Source organism: Protopterus annectens, chromosome 3.part0 (genome assembly GCF_019279795.1).
Source record: "Protopterus annectens isolate FY-2018-M chromosome 3.part0, PAN1.0, whole genome shotgun sequence".
Taxonomy (NCBI): domain Eukaryota; kingdom Metazoa; phylum Chordata; order Ceratodontiformes; family Protopteridae; genus Protopterus; species Protopterus annectens.
Window position 1 is genome coordinate 1,880,870,424 of NC_056731.1, and position 25,188 is coordinate 1,880,895,611.

The following is a 25,188-nucleotide window of genomic DNA, read 5'->3' on the forward strand; positions in this document are numbered from 1 at the left end:
GTGAAGATGCAAATGAGGTGTGAACTCATTAGAATTGCCGAATCCCAAATTCTTGGCTCCCTGTTGCAGATGTAAACATAGTGCAAGCTCTCCCTCAGTGTTAGTTGTTAGATTGCAACTGTGAATGATTACTGGTAGGGAGAAAGAAATCACCACAGCAATTCAGACTCCCTTACCTCCAGTGGGTGTGTTAGTCAGGCTAGACATACAAAGTGTAGAAGTAATTGTATCAAGATGTAAGTAACAGCACACATTTCACAGTGTCTGTTCAGTAACATCTAACCTCCCTTGCATTTGTTGAAATCTGTATATGATTGCCATTTAATATTTTCATGTATTTTTAAGGACAATGTTACAAAATGCCTTGAGGTCTGCATGTCTCAGATTACTGTACAGATAAGACAAAAACGAACGCCATACAGAGATAAGACAGAGCTGCATTTCTGGAAACAATAGTCATAAATGGTTGTGTGATTACTCACTGCACTACATCTGAAATGAAAACATGTACAAACAACTCAGAAGTGTACAAGTGCCATATGTCTTGTTAAAACTGTGGATGATTTTCAACGTGCTTGTATGCACAATGATTTTCATTTTCTACTGCAAAGTTGTTTTATGTGGCAAAGAAAGATAAGACACCCTTACTGTGTTTTGAAGGTTTATTGATGTGAGAGTTCAAATCCACACTTGTATAAAAATCTTTCAGGTGTACTAACATATTTTGTAGTGTCATTTATTTTATAGATTTCTTTTCTTTTTTAATGCCATTATTTGCGTGGTAATTGGTTTAGCACAAATATGGGAAATGGATAAACACAGGAAATGGATAAACAAAATAAATTTCATCTAATGTACTTCTTTGATAAAAATACATCAGCTATACCTTTATATACTATCTGTAGATCATGGTTCAAGTCCCACCTTTGTCTTTTAAGGATGAAACCTAATAAACACTGCTCACAAAGTTAAAACAAGTTTAGCTATGTTTCCCTCATTTGTGAGATGCTTACTATTGCACAAACCTGGACTAATGGCCCACATAAGAAGCAGACAGAATATCTGCAGACAGGATGCAGACAGTCTGGATTTCAAGAAGGATACATTGTTACATCTTTTGCTTTCAATCACACAATGTCACTAAGTGATGTTGCATAGCAGTTAGCAATCTTCCTGAACACCTGCAGAGAAGAAGCAGATAGTAGACTATTTCAAAATGGATTTTTTTGTCCCTCACCATCTCTTTGTCTTATCTTGTTTTCCCTGTTTGTTTGCATCTGCTTCCTCGCCTAACCTATTTATCTGACCCAGAAATACCTTTGTCCCTTACCAAGCATTCCTGTTTTACTGAAGTAAAAAAAGAGCACTTGTTCCACAAAAAAATATCATCCCATACATAGCTCTCTACTTCACACAAATGTCTTCTTTGCAAAGTTAGTTTGGTACAATTGGCTATATGACATAATTGTGTTGTTGTCCTCCCTCTTTGTTGAGGTGACAGTCCAAATTCAGTTAATATTCTGTGCCATATTTTCATGTTATACTGTTGAAGAAGAGGATACCCATGATTCTTTACTACCTCCCTCCTGCACATTCCTATACTGCTTTCCCTTTGTTCTTCCCCCTGCTTGATCCTCATTTCACCACTTTCCTATCTACCCTCATTTTAACACCTTTAATCTGGTCAAAAATAGAATCACACACAAAACACATAAGTTAAAAAAAAGCAATGGAGCCCTTCACTTTTTGTCCTCTATGTTTGTGGTGAGTTTGGCATCATGCACCAGAACTAAGCTATGGTGAATGGATCTTCAATGGTTCAGTTACCTCCACACAATGCCGCTTAAACAGGCTGTGTTTAGGTAATGCACAGTGCATGCAGAGTAAAGAATTATTTTATTGCACTATAAATGCATATGTAAAACTATTACATACACCTAGATTTGAACCATATATCATCTTTTTACACCTGTGGCCACAGAGTCAGCTAAGTAGTGGCTGTATTTCTTACACACAATACTCAGAATTCTCATAATCTTATCAGTGAGGCTTAAGTTTGCTCAGTGCTTAACTACAGACAAACAGGGGAAGAAGAAGAAATGCGCATCTCGGATGCATAAACACTTTTCCATCGGTCATACAAACCAGCTGCTCAGATGTGGTCTATTAAAAGTTTACATTTAGCAAGTATTACTTATGTGTATTGTCAATTTAGTTTTCATGCAATGAAAGTAGATGTAAAAACACAAAGGGAATGAACCTTTTAAGGAAAGAACACATATTTACACAGCAGCCATCTGTTACCTCCACTCATGCACTTCAAACCTGGGCTCTCAGTACCTGTTCACAAATATATCGACTACACTACAGAAATAAATAACAAAATTATTTCTTATATACCATGCACATCTTTATACTGACAATATACATTCAAATTTTCCAATACTTGTAGTAATGTGGACAGCTGTTTGCATTTAGTTTGCAAATCTGCCTCTTAAAGAATACCTGCACATTGGAAACACAAAAGCAAATACTACACTTTGCACACTCATCAATCTGGTAACATGCAGAACTTTAAGATCTTGACAGTTGTACATGACTAGCTATCCATTTCAGAGAGGCCTCCCAACATCTTCTCTCAAATGTCCAGTTCTGATGCCATCCACAATAAATTGTCCTGCACCATTATAAAAGTTATCCTTGTGTTGTGGCACTTGCATTAAGTATTGAGTTCTCTAATCAGTGTGCTTAGTTAAGTAGGTGTTCTAAATCTCACTGCAGTCAACTTCTGAGTGTGTTTGTGCACTTGCTTGACATTAAAGAGAGCATTTTACACCAGCATGCAGGATATTGCTATTACCATCTTTCATTCACCAGATACTGCTGATGTCATAACTTATAAAGTGTTGTCTGACACTCTTCAAATCAGATTTGTGCTGTGGCACGTATGTTAAATACAGAGGGCTCTAGTTGCTGTACTTAGGGGATCTGTTGTCACTGCAATCAACTGGTGTGTGTGTGTGTATGTGTTTGTGTATGTGTGTGTGTGTGTGTGTGTGTGTGTGTGTGTGTGTGTGTGTGTGTGTGTGCGTGTGTGTGTACTTGCTTGACATTAGAGAGAGCATTTTATACCAACATGTGGGATACTGCTACTACCATCCTCCTTTCATCAGACTCTACTGATGTCAACAGCTACAAGGTATTCTCCGACACTATAAAATATATAATTGTGCTCTAGTACTTGTGTTAATTACTGTGCTCTGTAAATAGGTAGTTTTAGCATGATATGTGAGTCCACAGCTATTTCCAACACTCCTCAAAACATCTTCTTGTATCATATAATGATTAAGTCATCCTGTGTAACATGCACTCTGACAGTATTCAAGACAAATCTGCGCAGTGGCAGTAACATTAACTGCTGTGTTTGTAATCTACTTTAACTATGCATATAGTTGTTCTAATCTGACAGAAAGCTACTTGCATGTATATACATATAACTATCACATATGAGACAATTTTCAAATGGATGTGATTCTACATCTATGCCTTACAGTGCTCACAACATGCTCTCCTCATCATACAATGGCATTCTTCCTGCAGAGGAGTGAAGCATGTCCTCATGTCAAATATGCGTACACACATGATGAAGCAAAGTCTTTCCATGAGCCTATGCAAACCATCCCCAGACCACTGCATGTGTGATTGTTAATTCTGTCATGTTGTGGTGTACATGTCCCATATGGACAGTGGTGGAATGTAATGCAAACCAACAAATATACACGTATGCACAATAGTCTTATATTTTCCATAATATACATGTATGCACAATAGTCTTGCTATTTTCCATAATATACACGTATGCACAATAGTCTTATATTTTCCATAATATACACGTATGCACAATAGTCTTACTATTTTCCATAATATACATATATGCACAGTAGTCTTATATTTTCCATAATATACACATATGCACAATATTCTTACTATTTTCCATAATATACACGTATGCACAATAGTCGTATATTTTCCATAATATACACATATGCACAATAGTCTTACTATTTTCCATAATATACACGTATGCACAATAGTCTTACTATTTTCCATAATATACACGTATGCACAATAGTCTTACTATTTTCCATAATATACACGTATGCACAATTGTCTTACTATTTTCCATAATATACATGTATGCACAATTGTCTTACTATTTTCCATAATATACACGTATGCACAATAGTCTTATATTTTCCATAATTTACACGTATGCACAATAGTCTTATATTTTCCATAATATACACGTATGCACAATAGTCTTACTATTTTCCATAATATACACGTATGCACAATAGTCTTACTATTTTCCATAATATACACATATGCACAATTGTCTTATATTTTCCATAATATACACGTATGCACAATAGTCTTTCTATTTTCCATAATATACATGTATGCACAATAGTCTTATATTTTCGATAATATACACGTATGCACAATAGTCTTACTATTTTCCATAATATACACATATGCACAATAGTCTTACTATTTTCCATAATATACACGTATGCACAATAGTCTTACTATTTTCCATAATATACACGTATGCACAATAGTCTTATATTTTCCATAATATACACGTATGTACAATAGTCTTACTATTTTCCATAATATACACGTATGCACAATAGTCTTACTATTTTCCATAATATACACATATGCACAATAGTCTTACTATTTTCCATAATATACACGTATGCACAATAGTCTTACTATTTTCCATAATATACACGTATGCACAATTGTCTTACTATTTTCCATAATATACACGTATGCACAATAGTCTTACTATTTTCCATAATATACTCGTATGCACAATAGTCTTACTATTTTCCATAATATACTCGTATGCACAATAGTCTTACTATTTTCCATAATATACACGTATGCACAATAGTCTTACTATTTTCCATAATATACATATAGGCATTTTTACTTTCATTCTATAATAATGGCTTGGAATTCATGTGATGTTGGTCATCAGCCTAATAGTGTCCTATGACCCTATGATGACTTGACATGTCAATGTTGTTGTCATTGACATATCCTATATTGAGGTGTGGGTGTACAGTATGCCTACGAGAGAGTATTGCAATCTGTGATGTGAGCTAATGTAGTGATGGCCATTGCTGCCCTTACTTTACAGGCTCCTTCTATAACAGCTGTAATAATATGTCCCCTGAGAACTATTGACATAGCTTTATAAGAGGTTACTAAGCTAGTGATCCTACAACTCTTACAAGCCTAACAATGTTCATCCAAAGTAGCCACGATTGTCCTTATTAGGTGGATGTAATGCAAAGAACGAGTCCATGGTCAACACCGGCTACCCTGTCAATGAGGGACATTAGTGCCACCCCCAAGGTGAATTTGCAGTCTGCCATCCATTTGTCTAGGTTACACTAGAATAGGGTCAATGAAGAGCTCTGGTTCACATGATTTGGAAGTTTATTCCAGAGGCGTGACAGTCTCTGAGAGATATATCTGTTTCTCAGACATGTTCTGTTGATGTCACAGGCTAGGTTAAGATCCTTAGAATGACTGACTGTTGTGACATTAGATTTGCAGATGTGCAACATTTACATCAGGACAGGGTCAGTGATTGCCCTGTAGGCTAGGCACCAGTGACCTCCAAGAAGCCAGCACAATACAGAGTAAAGTGACAGGGCTTTCAGTCTATCCACATATGTCATGGCATTGTTTGGAGGGCCTGTATTTTCTTGTTGAGAAACCCCTGTGGTCTCTGTAGCTGATGCAGGTGTCTGGTGAGCTACATGCAATAAGGAGCATTGTACTCTATTAATGTCCAGCTGACGGTTAAGTATAGTGGTGTTAAAACATCCTCAGACCTTGATGTGATGCCCTTACTTATGATGTGTATGATGTAGAAGGCTTTCCTTTCCACTGTAGAAACTTGGTGATCAAAGTTCAAATTGCTGTCTTGCTGTGTTCCCAGGACTTGTATCACTGGGTTGGAGCTAAAAGGAGGTGTTGTCAACATTGTAATTAGTGGGGAATTCCACGTAGCCAAAGGCAATAATAATGGCAATTTTTTGCATTTAGCTGTAGACTGTGGCTTTGACACCAATCATTTGTCTGTGTTAGCCCCGCCTGTAATATGTTAACAACATTGGTGGACTCGGTGATTGCACCCAGTTTGCAAGCATCAGCAAACTTATTAAGCCAAAGGCCATCTACTGCAGCCTGGACTTCCTAAAAATAGATTCCAAACAGTAAAGGCTCCAGCACAGATCCTTGTGGTATGCCACTGGTGAAAGCTCTACTGGTAGATGTTTAATCACCAACTTTGACATTATGTGTTCTGTCTGTGAGTCAATTGGCTATCCATCTAGTGATGTAAGGGTCAATCCCCTGCAAAGAGAGTTTCTCAATGATACCTGAGTGGGGGATTGTGCCAAAACCTTTGGCCAGGTCAAGATGGGTGGAATGCACTGTCTTACCTTCATCCAGGTCTTTGGTGATTTTCTCAAAGAAGTCTACTAGGTTTAATAAGCAAGATATACCCTTATCAAAGCTAAGTTGGCTTGGGTATAGAGTTTGAAGGTCACCTATGCCTTTGTCAATAATGTCCATGATGATTCTGTTCATGGCATTGCAGATGAGACTGGATAGACTTATGAGTCTACACTTCCCAGTGTCTATTGATGGAACCACTTTGTGCAAGGGGATTACTGCTTTGGCGTTCCACTCTGCTGAAACAAATGCAATTCTCAGGCTATGGTTAAAAAGGATGATATGTGAGTCTACTAGGTCCTGTTTTAGATTGCTTAGTAAGCAACATGAGGTGTTATCTGGTGTTACTGAAGCCATGTTTGTAGCTTTGGAGAGTGCACATGTGACCTGATTTCTAGAGATATTTTGCAGAGGATTGTTGTCAGGTATGCTTTGGGGTATGGCCTATGGGTCCTCGGTGGGGAGGGTGAAGTTTGCACCAAATTTGTCAGCTAGCAAGTTGCCAATTTCCTCCAGTGCGGCTTCATGTTTAGATTCCTAGCATTAACAGCAGGACACTTAGTTTGCCTCCAGTGGAGTTTTTATATCTAAACTTTTGTTGCTTTGATATTGCCTGAAAAAGGTACTATGGGGGAGGCAAGCACCTTTGCCAGTATCCAAAGACCATCTCTGTCAAACCAGCATGGTCTGTCAACCATCTTATTCCAGGTTGAGAGATACTAGATCCCCCTTGATTGATACTAGAAGATAAGCCAATTCTTGATGTCGATCATTTCATGTTTATATTGTGACATCATCCTGGGTGATGGAACATTCACTGTGCAATCCATACTGTATCATGCTGATATGTGGTTTGTGTTCATACTACAACTGTCTTCATTGACATGTCCTCATCTGCTGTACATTACCATGTTTCACCCTTCCTTTTTCCTTGTGTTCATTCCCATAATTCATCTGTGTGTCCTTATTTAATACACACACTTCCCCTGACTGTTTATTTAATGCAGTCTATGTACCCTTATTTATCATGTTTACAGCTTTTGTTCAGTATGCCTGAAACAGGTTTCTACAATACTCTGCACTGTATACACTGCTATGTAATGGTGTTGGAGCTATATACAGTGCTTTATTAATAACCCTGGCGGTCATTGCGGCATTCTGTGCAAACACACAGATGTAGTTTGTAAAGAGGTTTACATGTCTGCTAGTGTCCATGTTACTTACACAGTTTCCTGGCCAGCAACACTGTTGCTAGCCACAAAATTATGTTTGTTTACATTTAAACACTATGCATAGCATGTATATCAAATTAGCTATGCCGCTGACCACGCAAACATGTAAACTCCATGTAGGCTTGGCAAGAAGCCTACAGGGAATTTATTGACTCCCCAGGTGCAACTGTTTGCTCTCCAATACTTGTTTGATGCTTCACATACATGTTTCCAGTCTTAACCTTCCTCACCATACACCTTTGTACTCTGTATCAGAGCTTCCGTGGTCATACAGGTACATATAGTATGGTAATGGGCTTCCTTTCTGTACTGTTTTTCTAAAATATTTTTACAACTGCCTGAGGTAACAGCTTCATCAACTGCATTGGGTGTGGATGCAGTTAGTTGAGTATGCAGCTGGTCAAGCTGTTTTGCAGTGCATTGCAACTGTTTAAATTATGAAAAAGTGTCATAAATTGTGTGAACTGAGTCAAAATATGATGCATTACACCCAAGTTGCCATGCTGCTGATTCAGTCAGCAGTTAGAGTCTCTTCAGTCACAAACACTCACATAACTATGAAAAAACTACTGTGTATACACAGCTGTCTCTTCTTTATGAGACAGTCAGTGTTGCAGCCTTCACAGTTTATATACTGAAGTTCTGAGATATTAGTTCTTGCAATAGTCATATAAGAATACATTTTGCCAGGTACATGACCACTTTTGTTGGCAGCTCATAAGACACCATGGGTTAGTGTAGGAAGGGGAGCCCAGAAGAGAGTCAAAGATGATGATGGAGGGTATAAATGAAGACCACCTGTGAAGCAAAATGCAAGGAAACTTCACATCCATAAAGTCAAACCTTTTGTTATGGACAAAAGTAAAACCCTTCTCAAAAAGGTTAAAATGACGCAAGAAAATCTTCCAATGTCTGTAGCTGAAAATCTGAAAACCCCTGTGAGAAACCATAATACTGTCATGGGTGGTTTATATAGTGTCATCAAATGTGGGAAGACTGGAAATGACTCATTGTTCCATCTCTCCCCATCCCTCTCCAATCCTTCTTTCTGTTCCAACATTGAAATTTGCCCTCCCCTAGGCGTAGTTATCTTGCTTGCTATCTTTTCTGATCTATGCACCAAAGGGGGACCTAAAGAAGAGGCAAGAGGCAGCACCAATAAGGTCACTGTTGTCATCACCCACCCACCCACGGTCCACCCAGGGTTGGGTGAGGTTGTTCCAGCCATTGACTCCCACTCACCTTGGCTAGCTCCTAAAACACCCAGATAACCAGTCATTCTCTGGTCTTGTGGGTTACACCAGGGATTTATTGAGCTGTGTCACTGCAGCAGCCTGGCTTAACCCTCTCTTAATAGCCACACAGACTGCAACAAAGGGTGCTATGTTCTCAGTTATATTTTCACATGTTATTTGCATTTTTCAGCTATAATCTAAACACTTATAAAATATAAGAAAACACTATATAGTAAGTAAGAAGTTATGCAAATCTTTAACAAATATTTATATGTACCGATTGCAAAATAACCATCAATGAAAATAAATACAATGAATATAAAACTAGCAGTAACATTCACCATATGTACAGAAAAATATACTAAACATATTTGGAAATTACTGTGACAATCTAATTACAGAAAAAAATGACAGAAATAATACAACTGACTCAGAAACGTACATTAAGTAGATCTCCAAACTATCTTACTGCCATATTTTGGCACTGATTCTGAGAGCTCTAGGTGGACATAAGACAAGTTGATGGATTGCAATACAGATTAGCTAACTAGGTAGTTATTTAAACTGGATTAAGTTGATATATAAACACTTTCCAAAAAACTAAGAACATAAAACATCAAACACACAACAACAGTTTTACTATTACAGTCAAAAATACGGAAGAGAAGGCAAAGATACATTAAATCAGAATCTGATAATATCACAAGGATACTCAAAATATCAACATTAGTATCAGCAAAGCACTTTCAAGGACTTCTTTCTAAAGTACCTCATAATGACATATTTTAATTATTGTCAATAGTGCAAAAAAGATGAAAATCTCATGTCAATTAAAACTAAAGCATTTCACACTTAAAAAAGACAAATAAGGTGCAGAATATGCACGTTTAATGTTCAATGTATGCATGAACAATAAAATAGATGACAAAAGCACAGAAGATACAGTTATAAAATGCAAAAAATCCATATTGTCCTGTCAAAAAATGTAAAAACATATCATAATGCCTCTAGAATCAGTAGCACTTCACTGTCATCCTACAAGGTAGCACTTTACTGTCATCCTACAAGAATGCAACCAACACTGCTAAGGTTAGTTGACATCTAGTAGAAAACAAAATGACAAGGCACTGAATCCAGTTTAATGCCTAAATAAGCAAAAAAGCAAGATTCTCTTGCCGTCAGCATAATCGCTACATGCAAAAATATAACAACTATTGTCACAAGGAAGACTACAGCCTCCACAATTATAGCATTAACAGGACACAAAGAGCTGAAGGCAATTTAAGATCACATTAGGAAGAATTAACTGAAAACAAAAAATATTACAGCATGTCACTGCCAATTAAAACTCCAAACAATGCAAAAACAAAAACTGAATCAGAGAAGAAACTAACAATTATCAAAAGTACAACAAACTCTGACAAAACAGAACATTATTCCCAGGAATTTAATGTAATAATTAAGTTCACTGAAGCACAGTATAACAACAAAACCTGAGATGAAACAAACAGCTTTCAAAATCAGTTATAGCATTCAAACTTACTACATGGAGCTGAGTTAATATTTTCTTTTCAAAATAAAATAATAAGTGTTCCAAATTGTTTGACTTTAAAACATAAAAATCTCACATTCAGATAACATGGTCTTTACAATATCTTTCTTCACTGTTACAAAATAATCTATTTTAATGACTGAAAACCTTATAATGGTAACCTAATCATAAGCAAGAGAATATTATTTATGAAGAAAAGAATTAAAATATCAGTATCTGTAGCACAAAAAACTCATATAATTTATGTTTTTAATATTATACCTATTATATAAGCAAGCATAACCACCAAGGTGTGGGTTATACCTTGATAACAAATCAACCAGATACAAAAGAACTCCGTATACCTTGTCGCTTAGCGTTCACCTAAGCATTCTTTTGTTAAGGCATAACTCACATTTCATCATGCTTTATTGCTTGCTTATTTTATATATGATATCTGTCTTTATAATATAACTGCAGTGGTGGTGTTGCGGTAGCGTTGTTGCCTCACAGTAAGACATTGTCCTGTTCAATTCTCAGCTAGAGCATCTTCTGTGTGGAGACATGCGTGAATGGGCGTACCTTCGTTTAAGGTTGTGCGTCAGGGCTGGCAACTCGGCACGTAAAAATCTACTGCCAATCATTAGCGGACCGGAGTTCCGCTGTGGCGACCCCTAACCGGAAAAAGCCGAAAGATACAACAACAACAAAAAATCTGTCTTTATAATATAATGAGTAGGATGACCATAATATTATTCTAACAGGGTAAGTATGTAACCTTTGTACACAAAGCTTCATATGAATTTAGATGAAGTAATAATGCACAGATGTTGCCTACAATCAGAGTTAAGCAAAGTCAGTACAGCTAATCTCTTAGCATTCTGATTATAAACAAAGGCGTTTTCATTATCACTTACAAAAGAAGAGCACCACTATGACTATAGCAAGCAGGAGAATGCAAACGATGCTGAGGGTGCTAATCAGGATCTTGGTCCATGGATACGGCTTCTGGGCAGCTGCGCACTCCTTAGTGAATAAATCTTTGAAGAAAAGAAACAACTTGAGTTTTGCTGCACAAACAGAACTCCATATTACATTCTTATCTGACACCACACTTGGACATATGTATAAAACCATCTATCTGTTCCCTGACTAACACGTTATAACAACCCCCATATGATTTGAAGGTTCACAATGTACTTTATTAAAAAGAAGAATGCAAAGAGAATGAAAACTCAGCAAGCTGGATGGAAGCGTAGATAACAATCTATATAAAATCCATTCATGCACTATTAATTTATTACAGTCGAGAGACGCCTCCAGGTGTTTCTGCATTTACAGCCTAGTGACACCTCCAGGCATCAAATATTGATTCTTCATATTTCATCAATAAATTCCAAAACCATGCTACACAGAACATATTAAAATATTTCATCTTAAAGCTTACACAATGACAAACACAACTTTATTCATATTTGATCTCTGTCTAATGCAGGTAAAGAGATAGCCATTGTTCTTCATATAATATATAACTATGTTGTCATAAACATCATGCTTTCTAAATATCTCAAAGACTCAGTATCACAGATAGAGCTGTTAAGCCTCATATGAAAGATCTCAGCTGGATGGACAAAATGGTGCTGATAGTATGTGTATAAATCGAGAGGCTGCTGAGATAGTAAGTTGCTTACAAAATATTACAAACTGAATAGCTGCTGTGTTTACTGTGAGTTATAAAATCCAGTTTAGGACCTAGGACTTAACGATTACTGTCATTATAAAAATATTTTTTGCTGAAGAGTTTGCCATTTGTATTTCTTTGGAAACCCCTATGGTTCCAGAACTATGAACATTTGTTTGCAATATGCGGACATCATTTCACTCTTCCAAAAGGTTTAGGCTTCACTTATTGGAAGCGACTGTGCAAACTTCCAAAGTTTCATTGGAGGGAATAAGTTATATTCCAGTGGCAACTTCACCAGAACACATTTTTAGTCCAAAACAACAGCAATTCAAACATAAATACATACATACATACATACATGCATACATACATAAATACATACATTTACAGTGGTTTGTCAGGTAGGGCAAAAAGCCCTTTATAGCCTGCCTAGAAGCCAAACATTGACCACCATAGTAATTACATAAGAGTAGTTTACATTGATTAATATCACCACAAAGTTCATTCTTTATCTAAGAAAGACATTTGAGTCATTCACAACTCTCTCATAAAACCAGGAAAGGAAACCATTCTGTTATTTAACTATAAATATCATCTCAGGCATCCATTAAAAAGTAGCCAGTAGTCTAGTTGGACTAGCTTTGTACAAATATGGTGACTATAGCTGTTATTATGGGCCAGATAAGTAACGAGTATAGGGGGATTATAACTTCTTTTGTTCTTGAGGCAATGCCTTTACTAATCAAGCTTTCCACATAGCTGAAAATTAGTAAAGGCATCACCTCGAGAGCAGAAGAAGTTATTACCCCCTATACTTAGCACTTATCTGGCCCATAATTGAGTATAATGTCCCATTCCATATTTACTGTACTAAGCACCTACAGCAATTAGCGAGACCTCAGAGGTCTCTAACAAAGAAGATCAAGGGCTTCCAGCATGGGCCTTACACGGATCAACTAAAATCCTTGTCACTATACTCTGTATTGTATACAATTCTTAGGGAAAACTTATGTCTGGCTTATAGGGCAACCCAAGACCCAAATCTAATGAACTTACTGCATATCCATCAAGCGGGTCTATATTAAATCAGTGAACACTTAAAAAAGTGAACACTGATTTATTGACCCTATGTAAGTGAACACTTACAATCCTGAACACTTGGAACAGCGATTTTTTTTTCCCAGGGAAAAAAAATCGCTGCTCCAAAACAAAACAAAAAAAAACTTTAAAACATTGCATAGAGTGGGGGTCTGTGCCCCCACACCCCCTACTTAAATATACCAACTCTGAGATCACACTACAGTGCCAAAAACAGCAAAGTAATGAAGCGGCCAAGTGAATTCTTTCCCAGGGAAAGAATTCACTTAACAGCCGCTTCACTATTTTGCCTTTTCATTCTTTTACATTCGATCAAGGAGCATTCGAAAGACTGCATCTTCGATCACTTAATAGGAACGCCGTCAATCAAATGGATCTAGGGCTACTCATTCCAGGGACTTAAATATAGCCTGCAACTTAAATAGGACATGCTGGAGGGGCAGATTTATTCCCCAGCAACTGCCACATCCTTGGAACAGGCTACCAATGTATGTGAAACAGAGCACCTCGATTACACTGTTCAAGAAGAACCTGGATGAATGGATGGGGCACCATAAATTCTTACCAGAGATAGCACCCACAACCCTCCTGGACATGGGCAGTCATCACTAAATGCAATCTTGAGTACTGACTAGTACCTCTATGGTGTTACATTGGGTTGAAACGGCTAGGCTTAAAATTACCTCTGGTTTGATAACCTAATAATCTCCTATGATCCTATAAGTTTAAGGAGGAAATCATAAAAGAACATGAGATATACTTGTGATGGGTGAGCAGTGGCATGATTTAATTTTTTCATTTCATTTTTTGATTCTATTAAATATTATAAACTCAACAAAGTATTAAACAGATGCTGAAACAAGTTGGCAAACATATCTGGTGTGTTTAATGAAAATAACCTCCTCTTTATTATGCATGATACGATCTTTAATTTCCATTTAACTGCCAGTTCCTGCATGTAGGACCTTGGTTTATCATTTCATCCAGAGCATGACACATGATGTAACCATCACCCCTTCATGCCGTGTTACAGTACCAACTGTGAAACATGAGTCTAAGTGTCAGGGTAAAAGTAATACCCATGACCTTTTGATCTTCTAGCATTAAAAGCATGTCTGCTGAGCCATTGACACTGTTAAATGTAAATTTACCAATATGTTAACAAGCAGATATTTATATGTGGACACGTACAGACCAGAATAAGGAAGAGTAAGGAGGAATATGGACTGAAGGAGCTACGTCAGTAGGAAGGTAACGGGAGTATGGAGGAAAAGGAGTGAAAGATAAAGACCAAGAGAATGAAGTTGCTTGTTGGAAGGGAGACAAGTCAGGAAATACATAAGGAACTTCTATTTTACAGAGAGAGACTTGCGGAGCCCTGGAGTATGTTGACATAGGCAAAGATATTAGAATGTTGGTCAAAAATTGCTGCAAAGATCCATAGAAGGGATGAAAGATGAGATTGAGAAATGTAGAAGAGGGGCAGCTGCACTGGGGATTGCTGTATCACTTTGGCTGGTTTGGGCAATGAGGTTTCTTCCATCTGCATCTTTCTATGTTTGCAAAATGCAACAAACAAAAATAAGTTCTGCAACTTAGTCATAAAGAGGGTTATTTAGCACAGAGAACATACATCTAAATATATAAGAAACACTTGCATGGTGGGGAGGTCTTTCTGATCAGTTATAAGCCTGAACTGGGTTAATATGTAAAATTCTACTAAACAGTGAACTTCTATGTAATGTTCCACTATTAGGATGATTTTCTGAAGTGGCCATCTATTGTTTGACATTTTTATGAAATAGTTGTTCACCACAAAAAACAGATGCTGAAGCATAAATAAAATGTATCCTACAAGAATAAATAAACAAGAGTTCACCTCTGCTAAAAATAAGCATGTTATTCAATAGCAGATTAAGAAGTGCAAACTTTTATTTGTTTAAAACATATAGGGAATCCCAAGAGTGGTTCAACTTATATATGTACATGCATATGTATATATATATATATATATATATATATATATATATATATATATATATATATATATATATATCAAAACAAATTAAATCCAGCAGCTAAGGACCAAACATCATGCACTATCAAGGTTTAATTAATCAAATGTCAATCAATAAATAAATTAATTAATTAAAGCTCAACTATGAACACAGTCAGTTTGCCGGTTTTGCTAAAGCTTCCCCATTGATTATAAAAATCTGCCCACACTTTTTAATAAACTCTAATTCAGCATTTTTGATCCTTGAAATGAAAATATATATAACCAGCAAACATGACAGGATAAACTACAAAACTTTAATAAAAATAAAAAGATAAAACATATTCAAAAATGGTAAGCATTGTTATTGTGTAAAAGTGCTTACCATTGTTGAATATGTTTTTATTTTGACTAAAGTTTTATGGTTTATCCTGCTGTGTTTTGCTGCTTTCATATATATATATATATATATATATATATATATATATATATATATATATATGTATATATATATATATATATATATATTCAGTTCATCTGCTGACTGCATTATAACTAGCTTTTATCCATTTATTTGTTTTGTATATTTTTTATCCTTTTTTGATCCTTGGCTGCCAGCTATCCTTTCTGTTTTATTTATTTATTTATTTATTTATTTGTTTATTTTTATTTTCTATATTTTCTAAATCCATGCAGTCTGTGGTGTGTCAGACTGGTGTTTATATATATATATATATATGTATATATATATATATATATATATATATATATATATATATATATATAAACATACACACATATATATCTGCATATATATATATATATATATATATATATATATATATATATATATATATGTGTGTGTGTGTGTGTGTGTGTGTGTCTGTGTCTGTGTATGTATAGGTGTGCTAGGATTATTAATTCACAAAGCTCTTTTTCCTGAGACATCTTCCCCTCTCATTCATAAAATTTTCACCAAACCCCCTACACATAATCTTAGGGATATCTCTCAATCTCTGCACTCATACAAGTCCCATTACATAAACTCTGCAGTTCTCTTACACCCCTTTATCACTTTCTCATCCTTCTTATCTAATGTTATCACCCCCACACTTACTGCCTCTCATTTATCCTGCCTCCCTCTTATCTTCACATCTCTCACACTTTCGCTCCTTTCTATTCCTGTTCCCTCTGCATGCCTCTCTTACCTTTTCTCTGTCTTGTCCACATGGTAACCTTTCCTACAGCTATTCACACTCACCTCTTCTAATGTCTTCATATCTCTCTATAATGATATGCTGCTATCCCTGTAGCATAAGCCACCTTAGTTATAATGGCTACCATTTTTCCATCCATGTTTTAACACTTTAAATTGTTTCTGAACTAAATGTTGTCGCATATTCTTATTTATTTTTATTTATTTAACATTTGTTTATCAAGAAAGTCTGAGTGGGACAAAGCACATTTTCAGTGGAGGCCTGGGGACAAATGTTCCAGATGCCTGTCTTTGGAATGTGGGAGGAAACCGGAGCACCCAGAGGAAATCCACATGAACGCAGGGAGGACATGCAGACTGCACATAGAAGGCACCCCAGCCGAGAATTCTTGCATTTGAAAATATGTTTTGTTCTTTTCTTATGTGATTCTGTACACCCAGGCTGTGCCTGCAAATGGTCCATTGACATCAGTGCACTACCCTGATAAACAAATATGAATAAATATAAATAAATATTTAATATAAATTAATTGAAATAGTCAAATGCACCCAATGACCATTTGAAAAACCTCCAGCTCTAAATGATAGTGTTTCTATAACACCAGCCCTTAAGGGTAGAACCCAGATCAAAGAATGGGGGATTTTAATAAATATGTTGCTGGAAAAATGTATTAATTTCCATCTTTACCAGTTTAACAACTTGTTATATTTTCATTTTTATTTTTATTTTTGCATGTTTTAAAGTATAAAGAAATATGTTGTACATATACACTTTAACAAAAGTTGTTTTATCTTGCAACATTTTATGAAATTTTATGAAATTTAGAAGTAATAATGTTTTTCAGGACATATTTAACATTTCTAACATTTTTTCAGGTGATACCCCATTTAGTATACTTTTCTTGTTAAATACACTATTTATATTACATTTTAAACATATTGTGCTTTGTCTTAACTGTGTTTTTTATGAGTTTCATTGATTTATTGCTTAATTGATCTATTAACTTTTCAGCCAATTATAATCTGTACTAAAGTATAAATAGCTTTTTGGAATGGCAGTATGGCTTTTAGTTCTGGAGAAGTCATTATTTATGATGAAAGTGATCAACTATTTTATTATTTGACTGTGCTTGTTTCTAAATTAAGTGGAGGTTTTTCAAATGGCCATTGGGTGCATTTGGGTGCATTTGATTTGGTTACTGGTGACATTTGTGCATCCTGGAACTATTGTTTGTGTTGTGAAATAGTCAAATGTTGATGGTGGCTTTCATCAACAACAACAACAAAAACAAAGACATGCCACTACACATATGCTAAGAGATAACCTCAGAGCATGCAAGTTAAAAACAATTTTAAATGCTAATTTAATATTTTAACTCTGAGATCGCACAATACTGGAAAAAGTATATATTTCCCAACCCCAGTAATATAGTGATCTTGTACAACTGTCCAGCATCTGATTAGTCAATCAAAGTATGTCAACTTTAATGACAGGCAACTTTATTCCTGCACCTATCTATCTATATATATATATATATATATATATATATATATATATATATATATATATATATATATATATATATAATTGGCAGTACTAAAAATGATCTAAACAGCATAACAGCATAATGTCTACAGTAAAATTCCATCCATCCATAACCCCTTTCCCATTTTGCACATGGGGTTAAGGTATCACTTCAACAGTGAGAATCATCTCAAAACAAGGTTTATACCATCAGGTGGCTAACCCTGCTGCGGTAATTTATTTATACCACTCACTCACATACAAACACTCTCAACTACAGCCAGTTTAGAGTGTCCAATCCACCCACTGTGTATGTTTTTGGAATGTGGAAGGAAACAGGAGCACCCGGAGGAAACTCTAAACCTAAAAACATCTAAATACAAATTTACAAATAAATTAAAGACCTCAGACTTAGTATGTATAATTTACATGGGGTGTGGAGGCCACAACTTCTGACATGAGGTGTGCAGGGAGGGGAGGGGGCAAACACACACACAAACACACACATACACGCAGCAGGGAAGATGCATCTCAAGCATTGTCTAGTGAAAACGTGGTGGTACAAAAGCAATTAGCAGCCACAAAACCATCCCGTAGACAGTGAGGAGCACAGTACATGTCAAAACAAGTAAAGGAGTGATGTCATATTCAGACCTATGAGCCCTAATTAGAAGATTGTGTCAATGCATTCTGACCTATGACCCCTGATTCAAAGATTGTGGCAATGCGTTCTGACCTATGACCTCTGGTTCAAAGATTGTGGCAATGCATTTATCACACAGAATGAATATGATGCATTCAGTGTTACTATCAGCCTGTGTGGATATGTGTACACAGATGGGAAAATTTTACCTGACAAAACTAACAAAATGTTAGGGGCTGCTGTTGCTCTCATACATCAGTATGTGGAAGAGGCTGAGGGTGGTGAAGAGGACAATGCTGACAACTGCCCCAGACTTATGACGAGGAGGAGAAGAGTGTTCAGGCCCAGGATAACCCATCAGGGGCTACATGATCTGGAGATAATAGTCCAAGAAAAGCCAGGTAGAAGGCAGGCAGGCAAAACACGACCACGGACACTTCTCCTTAGGGCAACCAAATTCTTTATTGTTAAAACAACAAGATAAGCACTTTCATCTCAATTTTAGACAATCAAAGAGACTTCATCAGATAAAGCTTCTTCATCATACGGTTTCAAAAGCAATTGTAATTGCTCCATTAGTTGCTCACTGGACAAGCTCAGTTTCCCCATCCCAATTATTGGTTTTGTTTTTGCTTGGTGTGATGATCTGGAGATAGTAGAGCACTACAGTGTGGATAGGGACATACTGCAGCAAATTGTGGAGCTGTGCCAGCCTCATCTCACATCCAGAACAAACAGAGGGGAACCCATCCCAGTGGATACCAAGGTATGTGTAGCTCTAAGAATACTAGCTACAGGTACTTTCCAAAGAGTAAATGGGGATATCATGGGGGTCTCACAGTCTGCATCCAGGATACTCCACCAGTTCCTGGATGCCATGTGAACACATGCCATGGAGCACATTAAATTCCCCAGCACCCGTGAGGAGCTGACTGGCAATATGCATCTCTTCCACTGTGTAGCAGACTACCCGAAGGTACTGGGTGCCATAGACTGCATGTGCATCCACATCAAAGCACCACCTGGTGACCCGGGTAGGGTCTACATAAACCACAAGGGGTTTCACTCCATCAACTGCCAAGCAGTGTGCAATGCCCTGGGCATTATCATGAATGTGCGTGCTGGCTGCCTTGGAAGCTATCACGACTCCCACATCTGGCATTCCTCACAGCTATATCAGTGGTTTGCCGGGGAGACATCCCATATGGCCATATAGTGGGGGATGATGGATATGCTCTGGAGCCATGGATGATGACACCCATCAGAAATGCACACACACCCATACAATCCACCCCAGGGATCACTTCTGTGGCTCTGCTCGACAGAGACACAGGAAAATAACTTTCTTGGGTGGCATAAGCCAGGGAACCTTGATGGCTAGGCTTATTTAGGTGCCTACCTATGAACCTACCTATGAACCTATGAACAAGAATGCCATAACGAGGCACACGCACAAACCAGGATCATTACAGAGCATGTGTTTGGGATGCTCAAGTCACGGGTCCACTGCCTTGACATATCCAGTGGAGCCTTGCAGTACTCTCCAGCCACATGTGCACACAAAGTCATAGTATGTGCCATGCTACACAATATGATCCTGCGGAAACAGCTGCAGCAGGAACAAAATGGGGAATGGCCACACAGCCCCCCACCATTGCCAAGGCCTCCACAGGCACAGAGTGACTCAGAAGAGGAACATCCTGAGCCTGCCCCTGTAGGTAGATGGAGGCATGCCCAGTATGCCCTGGCCTTGGCAAAGAGGCAAAGCATAGCACATACACTGACACAGTAGGGCCCCAGGGACTGATCTCTCTCTCTATCTCTGACTTGCACATAGAGTAAAATGGATGCCAAACATCACACCACCTATACCTGACCATGAATAGGCAGTGTATGGTGTACATCCGACATAGTCAGCCCTCAAGCACCACCCTCACAGCAGCTGCAGGCACTAGGTAAGCCAGTCTCCGTAACAAATTAAAATAATGGGGTGGACATTTCTGATAGCATATCTATGGTATTGATCAAGCATGTAAGGGAATGAGGTGGTTAACAGGGATATCAGCAGACAACTGACAGCTCTGTGGGATTGGTTCCTTTACATTTGGATATAGAACTACTTATTTGACTGAACATTGCCTGTCAACATCATTGACTGAATTTATACTGGTTTACCATTTCAACGTAACCTCTTTTTCATGAGTGGTAACAGGTCTAAGGCGTTTGGTCCTCTGGGTTATTTCTCTTAGCTCTGTGGGACAGCAGGATGTGTATCCTCAGTACTGCCCTACCCACACCATGCACTACCACCCCAGTCAACAAATAGCACTGCAGTATATGTTGTGAGCCAAATAACTGGGAGAGTCATAGGTCATATGCATGGATGTCAAAGTAAGGGTCCCATACCCACTACTAACCCCACACAGCAGATCAGCTGTACATAACCATACAAAAATGCCTGGCAAAGGCCCCCACATGGCAAAATCCATGAACTCCCAACCCACAGACTCTTACACGGTGATATCACAGCAGGTCTGGCAGTGGCAATATGACTTTGAAAGGTAAGATGTCTGAAACTACAAATGTCTATGCCACAACAGCAGTTGTTGATACTATTATGCCCATAGTCTAAAAGACAGGGCACACCACCATGCTATATGGGACCAAAATGTTAAGCAAATATCAGCACAGTCTGTGCAGATGTGTAATGTGTACAGTCATGTCACCTCCCCCATAGTCCCATAGAAATGCAGTAACATGTTCCTAGACTTAAGCAGCATCTAGCTGATGGCGTAATGGTAACAGAAAGAAATTGTCAGAAACACCCACAGTCAACTCACTGGTGGTATCCCAGGGGTGTCTCCTGCAGACAGCCTGGGAACATATGATCATAAGAATGCACTGCCCTGCTACATATGGCCTGCAACTGTCACACCAGGCCTACAGGCCTCTGGCAAATGCCTATACCCCAACCACAGTGCCATTTAGGGAGTGTCACGGGGTCCGCAACACCAACATAACACAGTCCACAAAATGCAAAGAAAGGCCATGCTGACAACTGAGAGAAGCAAACCTGCCAGCCTCAGGGAGCCAGAAACCGGGACAAAGCCATAAATAATGGGGTGATGAAGGTCCAAAGAGAAGGACACTTGTAAAATACTGCTCTAATAATGTTATAAAGTTGATGGAATGATCTGTAGTAGCATGGAATGTGTGATGGGTAAGAAGTCTGAAACTGCAATGTCAACTGTCTGTAATATCTGACTTCAACCCTGAGTGACTTGCAAAACACTTGTGCTGGAAAACCACACTTCTCTGGGTAATCAACAAGATATATGAGTCATGGATGTGGACATTCTATGATACTCTGTACAGCCGACAGGCAGGGCTCGGAGTGTAAACATGAGACTGTACCCACTGCAGGCAGGCCTAACCCTGGAAGATGGTGACATGTCTGCACCCACAAAACCCTGGGCCATAGCCATGGAGAGTAACACACCCCTCCTTGATCACTCATCCTATATAACATCCTGACCCCAACATGTGGCCATCCAAGCAAAATGAGGTGGGCCATACATATATATGTGATAAACACACACCTCCAGGCTGGTCAAACAGTCTGACGCACACAAGACCATCCAAGTGCAATCAACCATTGAGAAGAGCCCATTGCAAAGTACTGGTGGCTATAGCCAAACATATATACCCAGGACAGACACGTACCATATATCCTATCCGATACAAATATATCTGGAGTCTGTCTGTCACCCTGATCCTATCTGATTTATATTACCCAACTGTTGACTGGAAATCAGACCAGGCCAGAACATAAATGCACAGAGATTAAACCATTGTAATATATCCCCAAGGTGCTGGACCATTTCCACAGCACCAGCAGTCAATTGCTTGCAGGCACACCCCTCACCAGGCTGGATAGTGCAAGAATGCGTAACATTTGGCCCATAAACCTTCTGTGTGCATCATCCATCCTGTATTCCACTAGTAAATCACTGTGATGATTTGAGGAGGTATGTCATCAGGTACTGAAACAGTACATGACAGTGTCAAATGCCATATATGACAGATATCTGCTAAAACCAGCCCTGTAACCCTTGTAAACCATACATTACTGATATAAATTGTCACAATCATTGCATGGCCCATTGTCCTCACATTTTGATAGGCTATCTCCAGATATCCTGCACCAACAGGTTGACAGGTATGGCTGCAACACAAAACAAACAGGACTGGAGTACAACAATCCCCGGCATGGAGTCCCACATGTACTATAGAAGGACACACTGGGCATGCTCATACACTTAGAGGAATGTCAGTAGGATCTAGGAATGAGCAGGCGTTCCCCACCCAGTGCACTTTCCATTACCCCACCGTAGCAGTCCTGAAGATGTCTGTCACCATAGCAGTCACTTTTGTTAGGCCCAGCCTCATAAGCTCTGTAGTATGTGTGATAACTGCATAACAAGATAGCACAAATGACTAGTTAGGTAGGAGGACTAATCTCAGTCCTGGCAAATGTAAAAGTGTGTCTGTGTGTGTGTGTGTGTGTGTGTGTGTGTGTGTGTGTGTGTGTGTGTGTGTGTGTGTGTGTGCCTGTGTGTGTGCATGTGTGTGTGTGTGTGTGTGTGTGTGTGTGTGTGTGTGTGTGTGTGTGTTCAAAGCTAAAAGCTTTTGGGTCAATTCAAACCCAGTACACCTCCATTTTCCCCACTTTAGCAACCCTGCAAATATCAGTCATCTTAGAAGTGCCTTAATTCAGGCTTCAACCCCATAAGCTCTGTGGCACATGCGATAACTGTATAACAAGACAGTATAAATAACTAGTTAGGTAGAAGTCTTAATTTCAGTCCTAGAAAATGTAGAAATGTGTGTTTGTATGTGACAGTTGTGCGTGCAAGACTGAGGGACTTGTGTGGTTGCTTATAGGTGAAACAGTTTTATGTCATTCCCACCCACGACACTTCACAGTGCCCCACCTTATCAGTCCAGATGATGTCAGTCCCTTATCAGCAACCTTGGCCAGCTGTCAGCCCTATAAGCTCAGTAGTGCATGTACAAATGACTAGGCTGGCAGGAGTTCGATTCTTCTGACAGATGTGTGTGTGGGTATGTATGTTTGTACGTAGTAGTATTTTGATGTTTCCCACCCACTGCCCTACTTTATCAGCCCTGCCAATGTCATTCCCCATATCAGCACCTTTGGCCCACTCACAGCCCAGTAAGCTCTGTAGCGCATGTGTAACTGTGTAACACTATGATACAAATCACTAGTTAGGTAGTCAATAGTTATGTAGAGATTCTACTCTGACATCTGGCAAGTGTGTGTGTGGGTGTGTGTGTGTGTGTGTGTGTGTGTGTGTGTGTGTGTGTGTGTGTGTGTATGTATGTATGTCTGTTTGTAGCACAAAGTATTTTGATAGGTTTAACACCCACTGCACTACTCTGTCAGTACTGCTGATGTCATTCTCTTCATAGGTTCACAAGTGTGTAATAGGTAATGGCCCAGGAGCCTTAACAAGCCTAGTACATAGAAGGCCCTGCCATTGTGACACCCGATGTTACGTCCCAGTGCCTGTATCAAGTATACCCACTGCAGTGATCCTTGGGTTGAACTGTCTATTACCCATCCACTCATCAAGTTTCTCTGGAACCAGGTCAGCTAGGTGCTCTGCATAACATGTATGGGAAGTGTATTCTAGGGCATGTGCAGTCTCTTCGTGAGGGATGTTGTGGTGATTGTGGTACTGAGGTAGAGGTCTCTACAGTGTGTGGTATGGATGGATGTATATGTAGCATTCCTAAACCAGCTGGGTCAGACATGGCATTGTAAGTCAAGCACAGATAGCTGCTAATTAGGTGATATGACACAGAGAATAGCTTGGGTCTGCTGATTCTGTCTGAGCAGGATGTGTGTCTAATTCCCAGGAACCCCTTTTTGAGGTGCTGCTGTGGCTTCCCCAGCTGTAGCAGGTGTCTAGTGAGATACATGGCAAAGGGGCCATAATACTTGAGGAGTGGTCTAATAAGGGAATAGTAGATCATTACCCCTGTCTTCCTAAATGCAAAACCCTTGGTAATGCAATGTGCCATATAGATGGACTTCCTGACCACAGTGTCAATGTGGTGCTTGAAGGAGAAGTTGCTGCCAACCTATGTCTCCAGATCTATTATAATGAATACTGTGTTCATTGGGCTCCCATCGGTGTGGTACTTACTGGGAACTGAGTGTTTTACCAAGGGGGGTGATGATGCATATTGTGGTGTCAAGCTTCTGAGCATGGTTTCCACACCACTCAGTGGTCTCAGTGAGGCCTTCTGTGGGATGTGTGCATAACTTGTGGAGTCAATGATAGCTCCCAGCTTGCAGTCCTCAGTGAACTTGGTCAGCCAGAGTTACTCTATGTTGGGCTGGACACCTGAGAAGTAGATGCTGGACAGGACACTACCCAGTACTGATCCATGTGAGACTC

General features: G+C 38.6%; 1 protein-coding gene across 2 annotated transcripts in view; it reads right to left on the reverse strand.

Moving 5' to 3' along the window:
- LOC122797149 (CD209 antigen-like protein B) overlaps positions 1 to 25,188 on the reverse strand; it is a 418,559-nt gene that overhangs the window by 200,738 nt on the left and 192,633 nt on the right. For both annotated transcript variants that reach the window (XM_044065955.1, XM_044065954.1), the window contains one exon: positions 11,456 to 11,578. In XM_044065955.1, coding sequence (XP_043921890.1) covers positions 11,456 to 11,578 — 123 coding nt within the window. The remainder of the gene's footprint in view (positions 1 to 11,455; positions 11,579 to 25,188) is intronic.